At 37.0% G+C, this 18,851-nt stretch overlaps 1 protein-coding gene across 3 annotated transcripts in view; it reads right to left on the bottom strand.

The window, feature by feature from the left end:
• Nucleotides 1-17,785, bottom strand: part of TMF1 (TATA element modulatory factor 1) — a 29,380-nt gene extending 11,595 nt beyond the window's left edge. For all 3 annotated transcript variants that reach the window (XR_002482368.1, XM_021716058.1, XM_008065033.2), the window contains exons 1-9: nucleotides 17,327-17,785; nucleotides 13,682-14,886; nucleotides 11,004-11,107; nucleotides 10,240-10,366; nucleotides 8,526-8,631; nucleotides 5,954-6,096; nucleotides 5,552-5,718; nucleotides 5,272-5,428; nucleotides 941-1,033 (exon numbers count right to left, since the gene is read on the bottom strand). Coding sequence is in view for 2 of the 3 variants with exons in the window: in XM_021716058.1 (XP_021571733.1) it covers nucleotides 941-1,033; nucleotides 5,272-5,428; nucleotides 5,552-5,718; nucleotides 5,954-6,096; nucleotides 8,526-8,631; nucleotides 10,240-10,366; nucleotides 11,004-11,107; nucleotides 13,682-14,886; nucleotides 17,327-17,468 (2,244 nt within the window). In the remaining variant the exon portion in view is untranslated. The remainder of the gene's footprint in view (nucleotides 1-940; nucleotides 1,034-5,271; nucleotides 5,429-5,551; nucleotides 5,719-5,953; nucleotides 6,097-8,525; nucleotides 8,632-10,239; nucleotides 10,367-11,003; nucleotides 11,108-13,681; nucleotides 14,887-17,326) is intronic.
• Between the last annotated feature and the right edge of the window lie 1,066 nt (nucleotides 17,786-18,851).

The following is an 18,851-nucleotide window of genomic DNA, read 5'->3' as shown; positions in this document are numbered from 1 at the left end:
AGGCAATCCACTTGCCTCGGCCTCCTAGAGTGCTGGGATTATAGGCTGAGCCACCAAGCCCAGCCTATTAAATTATTTTTCTAACTGTTCAATCCTTCCATTAAAGCTGTGTAATAGAGCATGCAAATAACTGCTTCTTTACAAAGTATTTCTAAAGTAATTTTTTTTTTGACTAGGAGTCTCACTCTATCACCCAGGTTAGAATGTAGTGGAGCACTCATGGCCATTGCGGCCTCGATCTGTTGGGCTCAGGTGATCCTTCTACCTCAGCCATCCAAGTAGCTAGAAACATAGGCGTGTACCACACAACGCCCAGCTAATTTTTTGACTTATTGTAGAGATTAAGTCTTGCCAAGTTTCCCAGGCTAGTTTTGAACCCCTGGACTCAGGCAATCCTCTCGCTTCCACCTCCCAAAGTGCTGAGATTACAAGTGTGGCCACTGGGCCTAGCAATTTTTAAATATCTGAGGGGAAAAAAAGAGTTCCTCCGAACCTCTCAGTAGTTGCCTTCTCATCCAATATTTCTAAGTATTTGTAAAAACAAAAAGATCAATCTAAGCTGGTATTTCCTTTCACATTTCCTATGAATGTTCACTGAATAAAAATAGAGTAGCAGCATAGGAACTGTGCACTGATTACTTGTACCACAGTAGCTGAAGACTGATAATCATTAATAAACTATTACAGGTGAAAAAGCAACAATGAATACACAAGTCTATCGTGATAAAATGATTTTCTGTAAAACAAAATTAGGGATTTTCCTGTATATATTTTTAAGATGTCTACTCTGATTTTATTCATAAAAGTCACAAAAATACATCAAATGATAAGTGTGGTAGTAATCCTCTTAATTCCATGAACAATATAACTTGAGTACTTTTTTATTTCTAGAAAAATACATAACTTTTCAGATTTGTGTTTAGGAAAACTGCAACAGTACCTGCTGAAGTTCACTAATCTCATGGCGTAAATAATCTTCTTTTCTGGCAGATGCTTGTTCTGCACGTTGCAGTGCCAGCCTAAGGTCCCCTACCTGCAGGAAGAGAAACAATACACTGTCACAATGTCAAAGCATTACCTATACCTTCCTACTGACTACACATTTAGTGTTGTGTCAACCTATTGTTCATGTAAAATACTTGATACTATCCAATGGACTTTTTTTTTTTTTTTTTTGAGTTGAAGTCTCTGTCGCCCAGACTGGAGTGCAATGGCACACTCCCGGCCACTGTAGCCTCGACCTGCTGGGTTCCGGCGATCCTTCCGCTCAGTCTTCCAAGTAGCTGGAACTACAGGCATGTGCTACCCTGCTCGGCTAATTTTTTTGATTTTATTGTAGAGATGAGGTCTCGCCAAGTTGGTGAGGCGGGTCTCGAACCCACAGGCTCAGGCATTCACTCACCTCAGCCTCCCAAAGCGCGGAATTACAGGCTAAGCCACTGAGCCTGGCCAATGAACTTTTACAAATGATTACCATACATTCCATTCATCCAGTAATCCCAAAACTGTATGTATATTCAATATCTACTTTAAAAGCACTCTATTAAACAAAGAAAAGCACATAAATATGTGCAAGGCACTTCCATTATCATAATATTGGAGAATAGACAATGCATCCACAAATGTCTGCTACATAAGGCAGAATGTGACAGGTGTTATATAAGCTATAAAAACTAGATGCTACATTCATACACAATGAACACATTGCAAACTTCCATAGCCTTTTTGGAAAATATTATGGCAACATGTTTAAAGAATCATCAAACTTCTCACATCCTTCCACCTAGTCAACCCAGTCCTGGGAATTTACTCAACAAAAGCAGATATGTAAACACAGAGATGTTCCCTACAGTAATAGGTAGACTAGCAAAAACAAAACAAAACTGGAAATAGTCTAAATATCCATTAGTAGTAATCTATATTTGCAAATGTTGATACAACATTAAAAATTGAAAATCATGATGAATGTATAAAACATGTTAAAAAAAGATATGATTTAATCTTAAATAGAAAAAACTATAAAATAATATGTATGGTATCAATTCTACAAAATGTACACACAGAGACAAGGATAAGAGGGTAATACACAAAATTGATAGCACTCATAAAAGTTGATGGCTTTTATGGATGGTTGCTTCCATCTTCCATTCCCCCAATTCTTCTTTATTATTGTTCTAATGCATTTTTTTCTTTGAGTTGGAGTCTCAGTCTCACTCTGTCGCCCAGACTGAAGTGCAGTGGCACGCTCCTAGCCACTGCAGTCTTGACCTGTTGGGCTCCAGCGATCCTTCCGCCTCAGCCTTCTAAGTAGCCGGAACTACAGCATGCACTACCGCGCCTGGCTAATTTTTGATTTATTGTAGAGACAAATTACAGGTTGAGCCACCGAGTCTGGCAGCATTTAAAATATTGATATTTTATTTATCCCAGTGATAGAATGGCAGAAACACAAGGGATATATGAGCCACGGCATAACTTATAACAGTAAAATGTTGGAAATAATCCAAATATCTATCAGTCAATAATAGATGAAAATACTTTGTTATAAAACTGTAAAATAATTTTTCTTAAAAAGATTTGTGATCTACTAAAGAGTGATCATCAGGATATTTTACTAAGTAGATAAAACAAGTTATAAAATAGTATAAATAATAAACTACCTTTTATGTAAAAAAGATGAGGGAAATTTAACTAAATATGTGTATAAATAAATGTGTACATATATAACATGTAAGTGTATAGATATACATATTTTCTTGCATTTACAAATAGAAATACTAAAAAGATAAACTAAATACTAGTAAAGTTATGTATAGACAAAGAGGGAATGGAGAGTGGCTAGGTTGGAAGCAAATGTCTGAACATATATTATCAGTTCTCATTTTGGAATCATGTAAATGGTTTACATATTCAAAATGTAAAATTAAATCTAAAGTACACAGCAGTCAATAGTTTTTCAACAAATGATGTTGGGACAACTGACTAGTACCATGCAAAAGACCTAAATAGGAGAGCTATAACTCTTAGAAGAAAACTAGTAAAAATTTGTATAAACCTGGATTAAACAATGGTTTCTTAAACATGATGTCATGCACATCAAGAACCAGGTGAAAATGAAGGAAAAAAATAAACAAATAAATATGATGTCAGAAGCAGAAGTGACCAAAGAAAAAATACATAAGCTTAACTTCATCAAAATTAAAAACTTTTTTGCATTAAAGGATTTGATCAAGAAAGCAAAAGACAGCCCAAAGAAATAGAGAAAATGTTTACTAATTCTGTATCTGGTAAGGGTCTAGTATGCAGAATAGAAAAAGAACTCTAATAACTCAACAATTAAAAGACAAAAAGCTCAATTAAAAAATAATTTTTGATGGGCAAATGATTTGAGTGCTTGAATACCTTTCTCCAAAGATGTATAAATGGCCGATAAGCACATGAAAAGATGTTGAACATCACTCTTCATCACTGAGGAAGTACAAATCAACACCACACTCGGTTACCACTTTATACCCAATAAAAAGGTGATAATTTAAAAAAACAGGTAATAACAAATGTTGGCAAGGGTGCAGAGAAACTGAAACTCTCATCTACTGCTGGTGGGAATGTAAAATGATGCAGCAGCTATGGAAAAGTTTGGCAGCTCTCCAAAAATTAAATATATTGGCTGGACACAGTGGCTTATACCAGCAATCCCGGCACTTTGGAAAACCACTGCTTGCACCTAGGAGATCGAGACAAGCCTGAGCAACACGATGAGACTTGTCTCTCTGAAAAATCAAAAGATCAACTGGGTGTGGTGGTGTGCTCCTGTAGTCCCAGCTATTTGGGAGGCAGAGGCAGAAGGATCAGATGAGCCCAAGAAGTTGAGGGCTGCAGTGAGTCATGATTGTGTCACAGCACTTCAGCCTTGGTGACAGACCAGGACTCAAGACCTCAACTCAAAAAAAAAAAGGTTAAATACAGAGTTACCATATGACCCAAGGATATATAATTTTAAGAGATGCTATCTATGTATTACTTTCACACTGATGGTAACCACTTTGAGCACCTCTTGTAACTGTAGAAGTCAAACATGACTTGTATTAATCTTTTATCAATATATATCAAGTATTACAATCTTAATATAGTTTTCTGCTTTCTTAAAATGTGTATACGTTTTTTTGGCACCCTCCGTACATCCAGGAGAATTAAAAACATATATGTTCAGATAAAAATTTATACATTAATATTTACAACAGCATGGCTCACAATAACCAAAAAGTGGAAATAACCCATATGCCCACCAACTGATGTTTTTATAAGACAAAACCTGCCACATTTTGTTTTTCCTCCTTCACCTGAGGTCCATGGACTCCCACAGGTATTATAAATGAGCTCAGGAGTTAAATGAATTTTCTTGAAATTACATGCAATATTTATGTGAGTATATGCACTCCTCTGGTAAGAGGGTCTCTAGTTTTCATAATACTCTCAAATTGTCTGAATGGAATAACGTAGGTATCAATTAACAATAGTTTAAACACACACACACAAAACTAAGTTTAGCACAATCCAGTACTCTTTGATATCTAACACATGAGCTGGTCACAGTGGCTCACGCCTATAATCCTAGCTCTTTGGGAGGTCCGGTTGAGAGGACTGCCTGAGCCCAGGGGTTCGAGATCAGCCTAGGCAACTTGGCAAGCTCTCATCTCTACAATAAATAAAAAAATTAGCCAGGAGTGGTGCCGTGTGCCTATAGTTCCAGCTACTTGGAAGGCTGAGGCGGAAGGATCACCTGAGTCCAGCAGGTAGAGGCTGTGGTAGCCGTGAGCGTGCCACTGCACTCCAGCTTGGGTGACAGAGTGAGACTCCAACTCAAAAAAAAAAAAAGGCCAGGTGCAGTGACACAAGCCTGTAATCCCAGCACTTTGGGGGGCCGAGGTGAGAGGACTGCCTGAGCCCACAGGTTTGAGACCAGCCTGGGCAATATAGTGAGACCTCGTCTCTACGATCAGAAAAAAAAAAAATCAAAAAATTAGTCGGCATGGTAGCACACACCTGTAGTTCTGGTTACTTGGAAGGCTGAGGTAGAAGGATCGCCGGAGCCCAGCAGGTCGATGCTGGGTGGCCGTGAACCTGGGCGATGGAGTGAGACTCCAACTCAAAAAACAAACAAAAACCAAAACCAAAAAAACCTACAAAAGGTTTGATTCAAACTAGCTAAAGAATTGTTTTATTTGCAGAAGCACAAATATTTAAAAGACAACTTTATTATCCACTGCTTACTTGAATTGCTAATGTTTCCTGCTGCTGACGGGCTTCTCCTTGGGCCTTCTCTAGTGCTGCAGAAAGTTCTTCTTTAGCTTTCATTTCCCGGCTGAGAGCAGCTTCCTGTGCCTCACTATCCTTTGCAGCATTGGCTTTATGAAGATCAGTAAGTTCTCTTAAAAAATTAGATTGAGTTTATAAACGTTGCTAGTGATCAGATAATAGAAAAAGTATTTCTTTCAACATCCTACTCTGATAATTCATTCTACATGGGTTGCATATTTGCTCATTTTCTTACTTGTATGCACTATCCAGGGCAGCCTGAATACTTCGATTCTTTTCTTCAAGTTCATCCATGTCTACTTGAAGTCGGCCAAGATCCTTCTCTTGACGTTCTACCACAGAATTTAATTTTTTAATGTTTTCTCTATGTTGTTTCTCAACCTCTTCTTTGCCATCAAGGACCTATATGTTATAAAAACAGATAAAAGGATGTTTCAACAAATAACACCATGGTGAATAACTGTATTGAAGGAATCCATAATAATGAAGAAAAACCTTAACATTTATCTATTAAATTGTCTGAAAAATTCTTCTCACATGATACACCCAATTAAACCATTTCAAATGCTCCATAAACCATAGCAAACTATCCATATAGGAAGTAATTACTATTATGTACAGAATGATTGCTATTCACCTGTTTTAAATGTTGCAACTCCTCTTCTAGCTCTTTAACTTTTTTGTTCAGCTTTACAATAATATTTTCACTTTCTTTATCTTTAGTTCTTAATTTCTTAATGATGTTAGAATTGTGCAGCTGTTGTTTTGAAAGTTTTTCTCCTGGTGATGGAAAAAAAAAGTGTAAATTCAAATGATAACAATTTCCTAAGAACCTGAATAGAATGTTTTGTCTAACCAGTGACATAAAATAACAGAATGTTTTAAAAACACAACTTTGTAACCCCCAATGTTACAACTGATTTGAACAAGAATCATCAATGAATGTTAAAATTATTTGGTGAAAGGATGCTAGGAAACTAGACATTGACACAGAAATTACTCCCACATATTACTCATGAATCACAAAGGGAAAAATCTTTTTTACAATAAATCTGGCAGTCACACAGCTTAACCAAGTATTCAGTTTTGGCATCACCAGTTGTAATAAAGCCTGACATTATGTGCCTTCTAATGGCGTGCAGTGATGTAGATGTACAGTATCACTTATGATATTTCCTCACAGAAATGGATCTGAATGTAATCATGATGAAAGTGGCAAATTCCTAAACAAGGGACATTCTGTAGGACAACTACCCTGGACTTCATAGAGTCTTCAATGTCATGAAAAAGAGAGCTCATCTTAGATTGGTATGAACATTATACTAAATGCAATGGGCAAACTGCATCTTGGGGCAGGACAAATGACCAACTATAAAGAACATTTTTAAAGACAAGTAAGATATAATGAAACATGGTGTATTATACTTCTGAATTTACATTGATTACTTAGGTATGATTATGACACACTTGTGAAGGAAAATGTACTTAACCCTGGAAGATGTAGACTAAAGAACTTAGGAGTGGAATGTTATGTTATCTGTAACCTATTTTCACATGGTTTGGCAAAAGTATAGTGTATGTATGCAAAGAAAGGCATGGAAAAGGTGTCACGACATGTTAACACTTCATGATACTAGGTAATGAAGTAATCAGGCATTCACTGTAGTATGATCTCAGCTTTGAGTTTTTCAGCTCTTCAGTTTTAAGTTTTAGAAATACTTCTGGGGGATATGGAGATAGTATATGAATACTCCTGTGGGAAATTGTTCTGTTTTCTCTGTAAAGAGGTTCACTAAGCAAAAGAAAATATCAGTCCACCCTCAACTAAATTACTAAATTCCAAAATAGTGACATTTGACATTCATATTTTAAGTAATTTTTTAAAATCACAAAATCATGCACTTAGCCGTTCCCTCAGTCTCTAATACTGCAACACAAGGCAGTTAATGGCTTCAAAATATCTGGAAATAATTATGTGTTTTACCAACTTTTCCTTCATTCTTCTATTTTAGTGCTTCGACTTGTGTTTTATAATTATCTGTGTACCTATATTACCCTTTCACTAAGCTAAGCTCTTAAGGACAGGGAGTATGTAATTTCTTATTGTATTAAAATAACATATGACATACTAACTTTAATAAATATTAGCTGAATAAATAAAAAATTAAAAGTTAGGTAAAGCTAACTTTTTCAAATAAAACAACTGCCTCCAATTGTTCTCAAATCCTACATCTTCTCTGGAAATTCACTTAAGATCAATGATTTAAGCACAGAAATGTTCACTCACCACCATCTGTAATACTAACATTTTAGAAATAAATGTACAACATTAGGAAAGCAGTAAAGTAAATTAGGGTAAATCAATACAATGGGCTTTAATATAGCCATTAATATTGATAAAGCATTTAGAGGCATAGGGAGAAATAAAAGGAGGAAGACTGCAAATTAAATATATCACTTTTACAATGTTGAAAAATTCATTAAAAAGAGACTAGAAAAAATTAGTAGTTTCTTATGATATTGGATTATAATCTATTTTTTCTTTCTTCATATATTTCCTATAACTTCCTTCAAGTAGCAAGTATTATACTTATAAATAAAAAACTTTAATTAAGTAGAGAAAAAAAAGAAAATTATCTTGACCACCTTTTCCAAAATCTCCTCTCTCCTAAAATATTACTTAAAGAAATTAATTCAGTAACCATCTGTAATGATTTATTTCACAATGGAACTTTAATTTCTATGAACTGTTAATTATAAATGTCTGAGACAAAAATGTTTGGGACAAAAGTACTTAATAATTTAAAAATTAAAACAGTATTGATAATGAAAAATTTATTATCAAATGTCAGAAAAATACAATGCCATACAGTATCCAAGTTAGTTATTCAGACATCACACATAAACTTTGAATATCTTGGCTTAAACAACAGGCTCTTCACACCTGCTAAAACGTTTCTCAAAACAGCACAAATTTTTGTCTATTTTTCAGAGAGTTATTTTTATTTTAACTTTCCTGAACCAAAACGCTACAAACATGTATCTCTCTTAATATATCTTACTCCCCATTCTTCTATAAACTATCACCTCCCATTTTTATGGCTTAAGTTCAAACTTCCCTTTTTTTCAATATTTTTAATTAGGAGGCATCAGCTAGTCATGTGGCAAGTACTTCTTATAATATTTTTTATAACCAACTAAATACATACCTTCTTCCATTAACCCTCGGATCTGCTCATCTTTCTCTTTCAAAAGGTCTGTAGTTTCACTACTATTTAATCTGGTAGCAAGTTCTTCTTTTATATTTTTTATTTCCTAATTTTAAAAAAAACTATGAATGTTATAAAGAATTACTTTCATTCTAGGTATTTTTTCAATTTTTCCCCATCCCCATCCAAAGCTAACCATTCCCAATAAGAATCTGTAAATTATAGTTGGTTAATCTATTACATTGATTAACTAAGACTAAGAAAAAAATCTCTGACTATGACATATAAAACCTTTATTCAAATATATAAGCAAGTTTTAATATGGAAATATAAATTAGAATAAGTTAATTTTCAATACTTCTTCACCAACTCTACACATATATTCTACAGGTTAAGCATTATATTTGGAACAATACATTATAGTAGGAATAGGAAGAGGCACAATTGGTTAGGCAGTCTATTACTATTAGGGTCTGAAATGAGCTAGCTAATTAAAACAACCAAACTGTTGGAGGTATACAAACTGTTTCTTTTCTGTAGGAGTAGACACAGAAAAATTATAAATTAACATGAACATTGGTCAAGATGGGGGAAAAACAACCTAACCGAGAGAGGCTGAATGCCTAGGCAAAGTTATTAGTAGTTGGGATGCAAGCAATAATTACTAACTTTAGTTGTCTCCAATTTCTGAAATAAGCAACTGCTCAAAAAATTAGAAGCATGAGAACAGTGGTTCCCGACCAGGGATGACTTTACTACTAAGGGGAGGGACATTTAGCAATGTCTGGCAACATTTTCAAAACTGGCGGTTGGGAAAGGGAGCTACTAGCATGTTGTATATAGGGGCCAGGGATGCTGCTAAACATCCTACAAAGCACGGGATAATGCCACACAAAACAGAATTATCCAGCCTACAATGTCAATAGTGTCAAGATTGAGAAATTCTGCACTAAAATAAGTCAACATTATGTCTCAAAGGAAGTCACTAACCATTAGATATTTATGTTTTAAAATTACTTTGACTTGAGGAAGCATATATGATATGTTTGAAGTGGCTGGAAAATAACAAATGAGGACAATAATAATTTTTAATATATGTATCACCATTTATATTTAAGTGTTTTTATTTTGATGGAATTATCATTTATAAAAATTATTCTAATGATTCTTGCCTTATATACCTTGCAAGGACTTACCATAAATTAGACAAATATTTTTTAACTTTTTCTAAGTATCAAAAATCTACAAATTTAAATGTATCAACAAATCTATAATTTAACTGAAAAATATACTATACGGTATCCATGTAATCTTTTTTTTTTTTTGAGTTGGAGTCTCATTCTATGCCCAGGCTAGAGTGCAGTGGCATGCTCATGGTCACTGCAGCCTTGACCTCCTGGGCTCAGGCGATCCTTCCACCTCAGTCTTCCAAGTAGCTGGAACTACAGGAGCACACTACCATGTCCAGCTAATTTTTTTTATTTATTGTAGAGATGATGGTTCGCCAAGTTGCCCAGGCTGGTCTCGAACCACTGGACTCAGGCAATCATCTCCCCTCAGTCTCCCAAAGTGCTGGGATTACAGGCTTGAGCCACCACACCCAACCATATTCACGTAATCTTACTTCTCTTTTTTCCAATGCCAAAATATTATGAACACTTTCCTCAAAATCTATGTCTCTACTGAGTTTATTATTATTTTACATTTCTATTACCTTTTTAGCAGCATCTCTCTCTTTGCAGGCTAGTTGAACTTTCTTTTCTGCTTCTGCAATTCTTTGGGTAAACTCATCTTTCAAGGAGGAAATGCTACTGCTTTCTTCTTTCACTCTGAAAATTTCACTAAATTTAAAATAATATATGAAATAGTGTTCATATATCCTACCCAAAGGTAACAGGACAAGTTCAATTCTCAAAAGGAAGATAATATTTTCTCCAACATATACCTTATTAAAATACAACAGTTTTAGGCCTATTAACTTAAGAGAAAAGGTACTTGCAAAATTCATTTTAAAAACACTTCAAAGAAAATCCATTAGAAAACCCAATATTTGTTGCTCAAAAATAAGAAAAAAAGCAAGTATTTCAATTCCAAACCTGCTTGTAGCCCATATTTTCCCAACCACCTACTTAGAGCAAATCAACATCCAATATTTTTTAACTGCAATATCACAGTTTGCATTAACTACACAAATTAAATCTCTAATACTAAAAGATAATTCATAATAAAGGGAAAAGGTTTTGTTTTTAGTTTTTGCAAAATACCTTTCTTCAATGCCAAAGGTAAGGTGGAAAAGACAATTTGAGGAGAAAAGTAATCTTTAAGTAAGGTTATAACTGAAATGCTATTCAATTTTCAATAACTATGAATATTATTACAAAGCACTTTAATTTCAAAAACATTCTTAAATAACAACAGAGTATTGTATACAGGCCTCCAGAAAATGTGTTAAATTATCCACATGTGTAAAATACTTACTCTTTCAGGTTATCATAAGCTTCTTCTAGAAGTGCTTTTTCTTTACTAAGAGATAATAACTGAGACTCCCTTTTTTCTAGCTTCTCATTCAAAAATTCAACTGTCTAGATAAAAAGAATACATGAAAGTCAAAACATTTAACTTTAAAAACCCATTTTCGTATGCTAGTGATGAGTTGAATTACTCCATCACTGTAATAAATAAAACAGGACTATCTCATAAAAACAAAGACAATACTGGGAACAGAATGGATGCAGGACAGCAAGAACTCTTACATAGCTGACAGAGTATAAATAAGTATAGCCACATAGCTAGTGGGAGTATAAATTAACAAACTACTTTGGAAAAACAATTAGGCAATATCTAATTAGAAATCTACATACCCTTTTATGCAGAAAATTCCACTTTTAGGTATACATTCCACTTTTAGGTATACATTAGAGAAGAAAACTCTTGCATAACTACACTAGGTACATTTATAGTAGCTTATTTGTAACAGCAAAAATCTGCAATAGCTGCGTATCCACCAAAAAAGGAAAGGAGATAGATGCAATCAAAATAGGTCAAAGAGGGGTTTCCATACCTTTGGAAATGCTCTGCATCTTAGCTGGGTAGGGGATATACAAGTGTCTGTTTTCCATAATATTCTTTATCCCAAACATGTAATATTGGTTTTTTAGTATGATACATTGCGTTTTTAAAAATAGTAATTTTAGAAAATCCATAGACACATAATTTTTAAACCTCCAGAATATATCACTATAAAGCTAAACAAAAAGTAATGCTTAGAATATCTTATTCCTTAGGCCTTGCTGAATCAGTAATACACCTGTATATAACAAGAAAGAAGATTGTTTTTTGAACTAAAAATAATAGTCTTACCTGAGTTAAGTCTAGATTAATTTAGAAATCACTTACCTTCTTAAGTACACTGAACACATTAAAAAATATCTGATAGTAATTAGTGTTAGTTTCTAGGAATTCAAACTGCTATTTTATATTTTATAGTATATAGCTATCACTAATTGAAATAATATTGGATGGAATTTTGTTTGTGAATATTACTAAGCCTAGGTAACAGAATCTGGCACTTTAAAAAATATTAAATAATTCAATACATGGGACTTACAGGACATTTCTTCAAGACATCCTATATCTCAGAAGTCTATTAAAGATGCCAGATCCACCTCAATTTCTATATCTAAAAATCACAGGAAAAACCAAAACTGTGACTCAATGTTAGTTAAAAAATTTACTAGCCGGGCTTGGTGGCTCAGCCTGTAATCCCGAGCCTTTGGGAGGCTGAGGTGAGTGGGATTGCCTGAGCCCGCGGGTTCAAGACCTGCCTGGGCAACTTGGCAAGACCTCATCTCTACAATAAATCAAAAAAGTCAGTTGGGCGTGGTAGCGCATGCCTGTAATTCCGGCTACTCGGAAGGCTGAGGCGGAAGGATTGCCGGAACCCAGCAGGTCGAGGCTGCGGTGGCCAGGAGCGGCCACTGCACTCCAGTCTGGGCGACAGAGTAAGACTCCAACTCAAAAAATAAAAATAAAAAATAAAAAAATAAAAAAATTTACATAACTTTCCTTTTACAGGAATTAGGTAGATGCATTTTGTCATTCCAAGGCAACGCCTTTGTTCCTTGGACATTTAATATAGTTAACAATAGGAGATATAAAAAATAACATAAACAGAAATTAAACAGACGCAATATAGGGAGATATACTCCTTATATATGAATGAAAATATTAACATTAACATGTTAATAACAGAAAAGCATCAATAATTATTCTAGAGACAAACTGCCATTTAAGATTTGCTACAAATAAACATGCAAAAAAAAAAAAAAATCTAGTATAAGAGAAACCAGGCCGGGTGTGGTGGCTCACTCCTGTAATCCCATTACTTTGATAGGCTGAGGCAGAAGGATTGTTTGAGCCCAGGAGTTCAAGACCAGCCTAGGCTACATAGCCAGACCTCATCCCTACAAAAAAATTAAAAAATTAGCTGGGGGTGATGGTGTGTGCCTATAGTCCCAGCTACTTAGAAGGCTAAGGTGAGAGGATGGCTTGAGCCCAGGAGTTTGAGGCTGCGGTGAGCTGTGATCATACCACTGCAGTTCAGCCTGGGAGACAGAGTGAGGCTGACTCAAAAAACAAAAACCAAAAAATTTACTTTACCATAGTTGCCTTGAAAAAAATTTCAAATAATACCAATAAATGTTCAGTTTCTAGGTCCTTAATGCTACACTGAAATGGCAATATGCCTACCTTTTTATATCCATACAAACAGCCAGGCACAGTGGCTCACATCTATAATCCCAGAAATTTGGGAGGCCAAGGCAGGAGGACTTCCTGAGCCCAGGAGTTTGAGACCAGCCTGAGCAACATAGCGAGACCTTATCTTTACAACAAATAAAAAAAATCGGCTGGGCACAGAGGCATATGCCTGTAGACACAGCTACTTTGGAAGTAGAAGGATCGCCTGAGCCCAGCAGATTGAGGCTTCAGCCAACTGGACTCCATCCTGGGCTACAGAATGAGACTCATTAAAAAATTAGATAGATAGACAGATAGATAGATCCATACAAATAATTTGGCATCAATGAGAACATCTTTTAAACAAATGACTTAATCTCTGAAAAACACATCTACAAATGTCTACTTTCTAGAGTTACCTTGCAAACATCTTCCTCCCCAGAAGGTGCTTCTGGCTGACAACCAGCAGCCTCACCCTGTTCAGTCACTTTCTCTAAGACTGTCTGTCCTTCATTCATTGGTGTAGAAGAAACCAAGGTATCAGGCTGTTCACAGTTAACAGGAGTTGCACTTCGTCCACTTTCTTCCATTTCTGCTTCCTCAGTGGGTATAACTAATGTTTCATTTACTTCTTCAGATTTTCCTTCAGCAGATTCAACTATTTTAGTCTTTGGAGTTGAAGGATTAACTACAATAGGCACTAAAGCATATCCCTTGCCTGACAATTCATCATCCGAATTGATTTCACTTACACTCCGGCTATCTAAGGACTGTACACTAAAAGAGTCTATTCTCTCAAAAGCATCAGATGAGCAGCAACTCTCATTGAGTTTTTGGAAATCATCTAAACGATTATATTCAGGACAAGCAGATGCAGAAAGAAGCTGAAAAGATGTCTGCATCAGGTGAAGACTTGATTTGGAATCTGTAGTCTCTTGTCTTGAACTTGCTGAGCTCTCACTTATTACGCTTTCATGATCTAAAACTTCAATATCACTGGTAGTAGAAGTACCTGATGAGAAGGTACTAACAGGAGGAGAAGGTGTATTGCTCTGTCTGTCTTCATGTTTTTGTTCCTTAGGTTCCAAAGCCATGTCCTTTGTTTCTGTTGTGAGAGACTGTGTAGGCATATTAGATACACTTTCCGTAGTTGTTTTCACGTTAATTACACTTTCGGATACTTTCAAATGGACAGTTGGCACCTTTATATCAGACTCTTTATTAACAGTTTCTTCATGCTTGCCTTCAGTTTTAGGTGATGGAGTATCTGCTGACAGAGTTTCTCCTGATACACACAAAGAAGAGTCTTGTACTTTTGATTCAATAGTTTCAGGAGTTCTTGACTGTCCAGTGTGCGAGGACTCATGTAAAGTGCTTTTCAATTCTTCTTCTGGTCGTTGTGATTTAGCTGGAGGTTTTGATACCACTGGACTCTTTTGAATGGTCTGGACATCCGTTGGAGAAAGAAAGGCACTGAAGAAATTTTCAGATTCATCTACCACAGTCCTCCGAACTGGCTTTGTAATTGCTTTAGGAGAGGCTATCGGTGGACTCTGAAGTTCAGTGTTTGATTTTAATCCCCAGGTTGAAGTATCCCATCCTCCACTGACAGAGGGACTTAGTCCTTTAACAAAAATAAATATTAAAAAAGAAAAATATATATATATTACATTAGTATTGCACTCATCATTATGATCAATATAGATTTAGGGGGAAAACCCTATGAAAAACAACCTGTAATTTGCACCTGTTAAACGCCTTGCTTACTATATCATTAATTAGTTCTCAGGTAAACTTTGGGTCTTAAAAAAGAAAACTCGTTTGGATTTGTCTGAGAGGAACTATAAACACAGATATAAGACCAGATCTGGCTTGGACTACTAGAAGCAAGTATGTTATGCTTCCACACCCTCTCCCACCCCCAACAAATTAAGGAAGTAATAATATATGTTTTATAACTCATAGTAAGTCCAAGATACAAATGATTCATCTCACAATAACAGGCAGTATTCTTAGTTACAAGTCAAGTGCAGTCATAGCAAAAATGACCCTATCTATTCCATCATTTTCACATTAATTTTATTCTTATAATATCAATAATAAAGCATCCTTATTAGCTAGACAGTGGGCAACATTCAAAAGCTGAACCCAAGATACAGGTGACAAACGTTCTCTTCCAAAGATCAAATTAAACTAACTTACTAACAGTAAGTTCTAGAAAACCAATTCATTTCCATCCACTTAATGACAAGGCAGTACTCCAAATCCCACTCTCCAAATCCACTCTAAGAGAAAGTTTTGTCTTCTTCCCAAATTCCAAATTATGTCAACAAATGGAAGATCATTATAAAGTTCAGAAATGTGCATTTTTAAAGAACTATTGCTTTTTTATATAGAAGGTAGTTGACACTAGGGTTTTTTTAAAAAAACACTATGAAGAAATAACATTCTTCTTCGTGAAAAGGTAACTATCGTAAGTCATAGAAATAACCACTGCTAAAAATATTCACTAAAATACCTAAAGTATTTCTTTAAAAATTTCTTTTCTAAATTAAAAAGTGGCTGAAGAAAATTATCACAAGCCCAGAACAACTAGAAGATGGTGGAGAGAGCACAGTAAAAACAATCAAGTCCTACAGTAAAGTCTATCCTTAAATATGACTCCATAGGCAATTAGGATAAAAAATATGCAAAAAATTTCAGTTTGGAGACATGGTTTTATAACAATTTGTACACTATATGAAAACAATGAAAAGCAGAAAAAAACAAAATTAAAGAAGCAAATCAAGTCTATTAACTAGCTTAATTTTCCATCATTTTAATAAATGACAGGAATTAATTTCACCTCTTGTAGAATGACATCCAATTAAATTACTCCATCCTGAAGACTATGGTCATTTTTGTAATTTAAAACAAAGTGATCAACAAAACATTTATTGCATTTCACTAAAACTTGGGTCTATTCTGGATACCCTGTTTTCAAAAATATATTATATAGCACAATTCAATCCCAAATTTCAGAAAATGAGTATCTGTATACCTTAAACTTATTCTACCTCCTCCAAAGTTTGATAACTCAAAATGTGGGGCACATATGAAAAAAAGTTGAGTTACTCCAGCAAGATCATATAACATCTTGTAAAAGGTAATAAAATCATGACATACACATATGGACCAAAATATCTTAAGATGAGGTACCTCAAATTTAGTACTGACTTCTCACCAATGTAAAATTAAAGACAGAAAACAGAAAAGAGTAGTCAAGGATAACTTATCCTTTTTCACACAGAGGTACACACACATCCGCAAATCTTTATGCCACACATCAAAATGCTAAACGGTTCCTTGAACTTAAGAGACAAAAGCAAATGAAGATCCCTAAACGATTATGCTCAACGAATCTGACGAAGAGACTTGGCTATTTAGAAATAAAATGTAATGCAATCCAAAAATCTTGGGCCTCCGCTTCCCCGAGGTTTCCAGCACATTTTGCCCCTCAATCGCTGTGTGACATAGAGCAAGTTACTTGGCCATTCTGGGCCTCAGATTTCTCTCCTATAAAACTTGGATATTAACCAACCTAACTCGAGTGGTTGTCTTGAAGATAAGAAAGCCATAAAAAAGCACATTATGCGCTATCAAGCGCGAAGTGCTCACTCCATGTTAGCGATTGTTCTTCCCTTCCCTGATGAGTTATGTACTTCAGACTTTGGATCCAAACAGTGCCCGAGACGCGAAGTAATTCCAGGAAGGCTGTGCTTGGGAGCTGCGTCGACGAAGGGCTTGGGGACAAGACCAACAAACACATCGAGTCCCTGTCATCGAAGTCGGCAAAACCCGCACGCAGGGCCAAAGCCAAGAAGGAACTCGAGGCTGGACTTTCCCTTAGGAAAACAGCAAAGACCGACCTGGAGACTAAAGCAGCGCTGGGCAGGGCCGGGGAGACATTACTCCCCGAGCACTCCCTCAGCAAGGAAGGGTCCCTCTCCACCCCCCCCTAACCTGGCGGCCTCGGGAGAAGGGAAGCCTGCGGGAGCCCGGGGCCCCGCTACTCCCTTCCTTACCCGGCTCTCCGTACGGAATAGTCTCGGCCCACACGCTCGGCTCCTCTTCCTGGATGTCCAGGACCCTGTCGATGGACTTCTGGGCCTGAGACAGGGCCTGCTTCGCGAAGCTGGAGAGATGGGAGGCGTTGAACCAACTCATGGCGCCTCCTCCGCCGGCAGTGGCGGCGGCAGCACCAAGCGGGAAGGTCTCGGGCCTGGGACAGGGCGCAGAGGAACGGCTTCGCCCCGCTTCGCCGCTTGGCGGGCCCTGTCAGCATATGGCCATGATCACAACAGCCTCCCCCGGGTTCGGGATGTTACCCTCAGCCCTTCCCACACAGCTGAGACGGAGAACCCCAGGTGCGCATGCGCTCGCGTCTTCCACGTACACAACCAAATCCGGGAGCCCAGAGTTCCGCCGATAGACGGAAGAACAAGAGAGGGAAGCGATGACGTCACATCCGGGAGCCCAGGGTTGCCCCGTAGCTACCGAGGAACGCGGAAGGGTTTCTGTTGTGAGATTCTGTGTTTACAGCAGTACTCAGCCAAGGGCAAACTATGGCCACCAACAGAGGCGGAGTCTTTCGGAAGCAATAGGCGAATTTTTATGTGTGCGCTTTCCAAGAAAATAATTCACGTGCTAAGAGCTAGCCTTGCCAGCAATAACTGCAAAGAGAATTCTGGGCTTTGCATATCCCTTAGCCCCTTGTCTCAAATATTTAATCAGGTCTGTGTTAATTTGGTCTTAAAACCCTTGTTTGAGCCGGCTTGGTGGCTCAGCCTGTAACCCCGCTCCTTTGGGAGGCTGAGGTGAGTGAATTGCCTGAGCCCGCGGGTTCGAGACCCACCTGGGCAGCGAGACCTCATCTCTACAATAAATCAAAAATGAGCCGCGCGTGGTAGCGCATGCCTGTGATTCTGGCTATTCGGAAGGCTGAGGCGGAAGGATCGCCGGAGCCCAGCAGGCGAGGCTGCGGTGGCCGGCAGCGGCCACTGCACTCCAGTGTGGGCGACCGTGTGAGACTCCAACTCAAAAAAAAAAAAAACAAACCCTTGTTTGAGCTTGACTGAAAGACGGGATTCACACGTGAACACTGTACTCAAACCCAGGAACACTTGGCAGAAGGAACAACCTCCCCCTCAAAAAATTGTTCCAGTAATAACTACGGTCTATTTGTGTCCCTCACCCCCAATCCTTACCTTTAAACAGAATCCTCAGTATGATAGCATTGAGAAGGGGCTTTCGGGTGTAATTAGATGATGATAATGGAAATCTTATTGGTGGCCTTCCTAATCCAGTAAACTGCTATGTTTGGTTTGTCCCTAGTAATGTTAAAGAAAATTCTACCAACATTCTGAAGCCAGATTTTATACAAAAAAATCCAGATTTCCAGCTGCTTTTGAAAAATATGAGTACCAACATGGAAATAGCCAGCTGGAGTGGTAACCCCTTTTGATAATTTTCACTCAGTCCAGTATACCACAGACCCCACTACTCAATACTCCCTTGCTGTGGTTACCTTACATACTCACCTCTCCCATT

The sequence above is a fragment of the Carlito syrichta genome, unplaced genomic scaffold, assembly GCF_000164805.1.
Source record: "Carlito syrichta isolate Samal-C Ts95f unplaced genomic scaffold, Tarsius_syrichta-2.0.1 Scaffold308136, whole genome shotgun sequence".
Lineage (NCBI taxonomy): Eukaryota > Metazoa > Chordata > Mammalia > Primates > Tarsiidae > Carlito > Carlito syrichta.
Note: the sequence above shows the minus strand (reverse complement) of the source record. Positions and strands in the feature narration are given on the sequence as shown.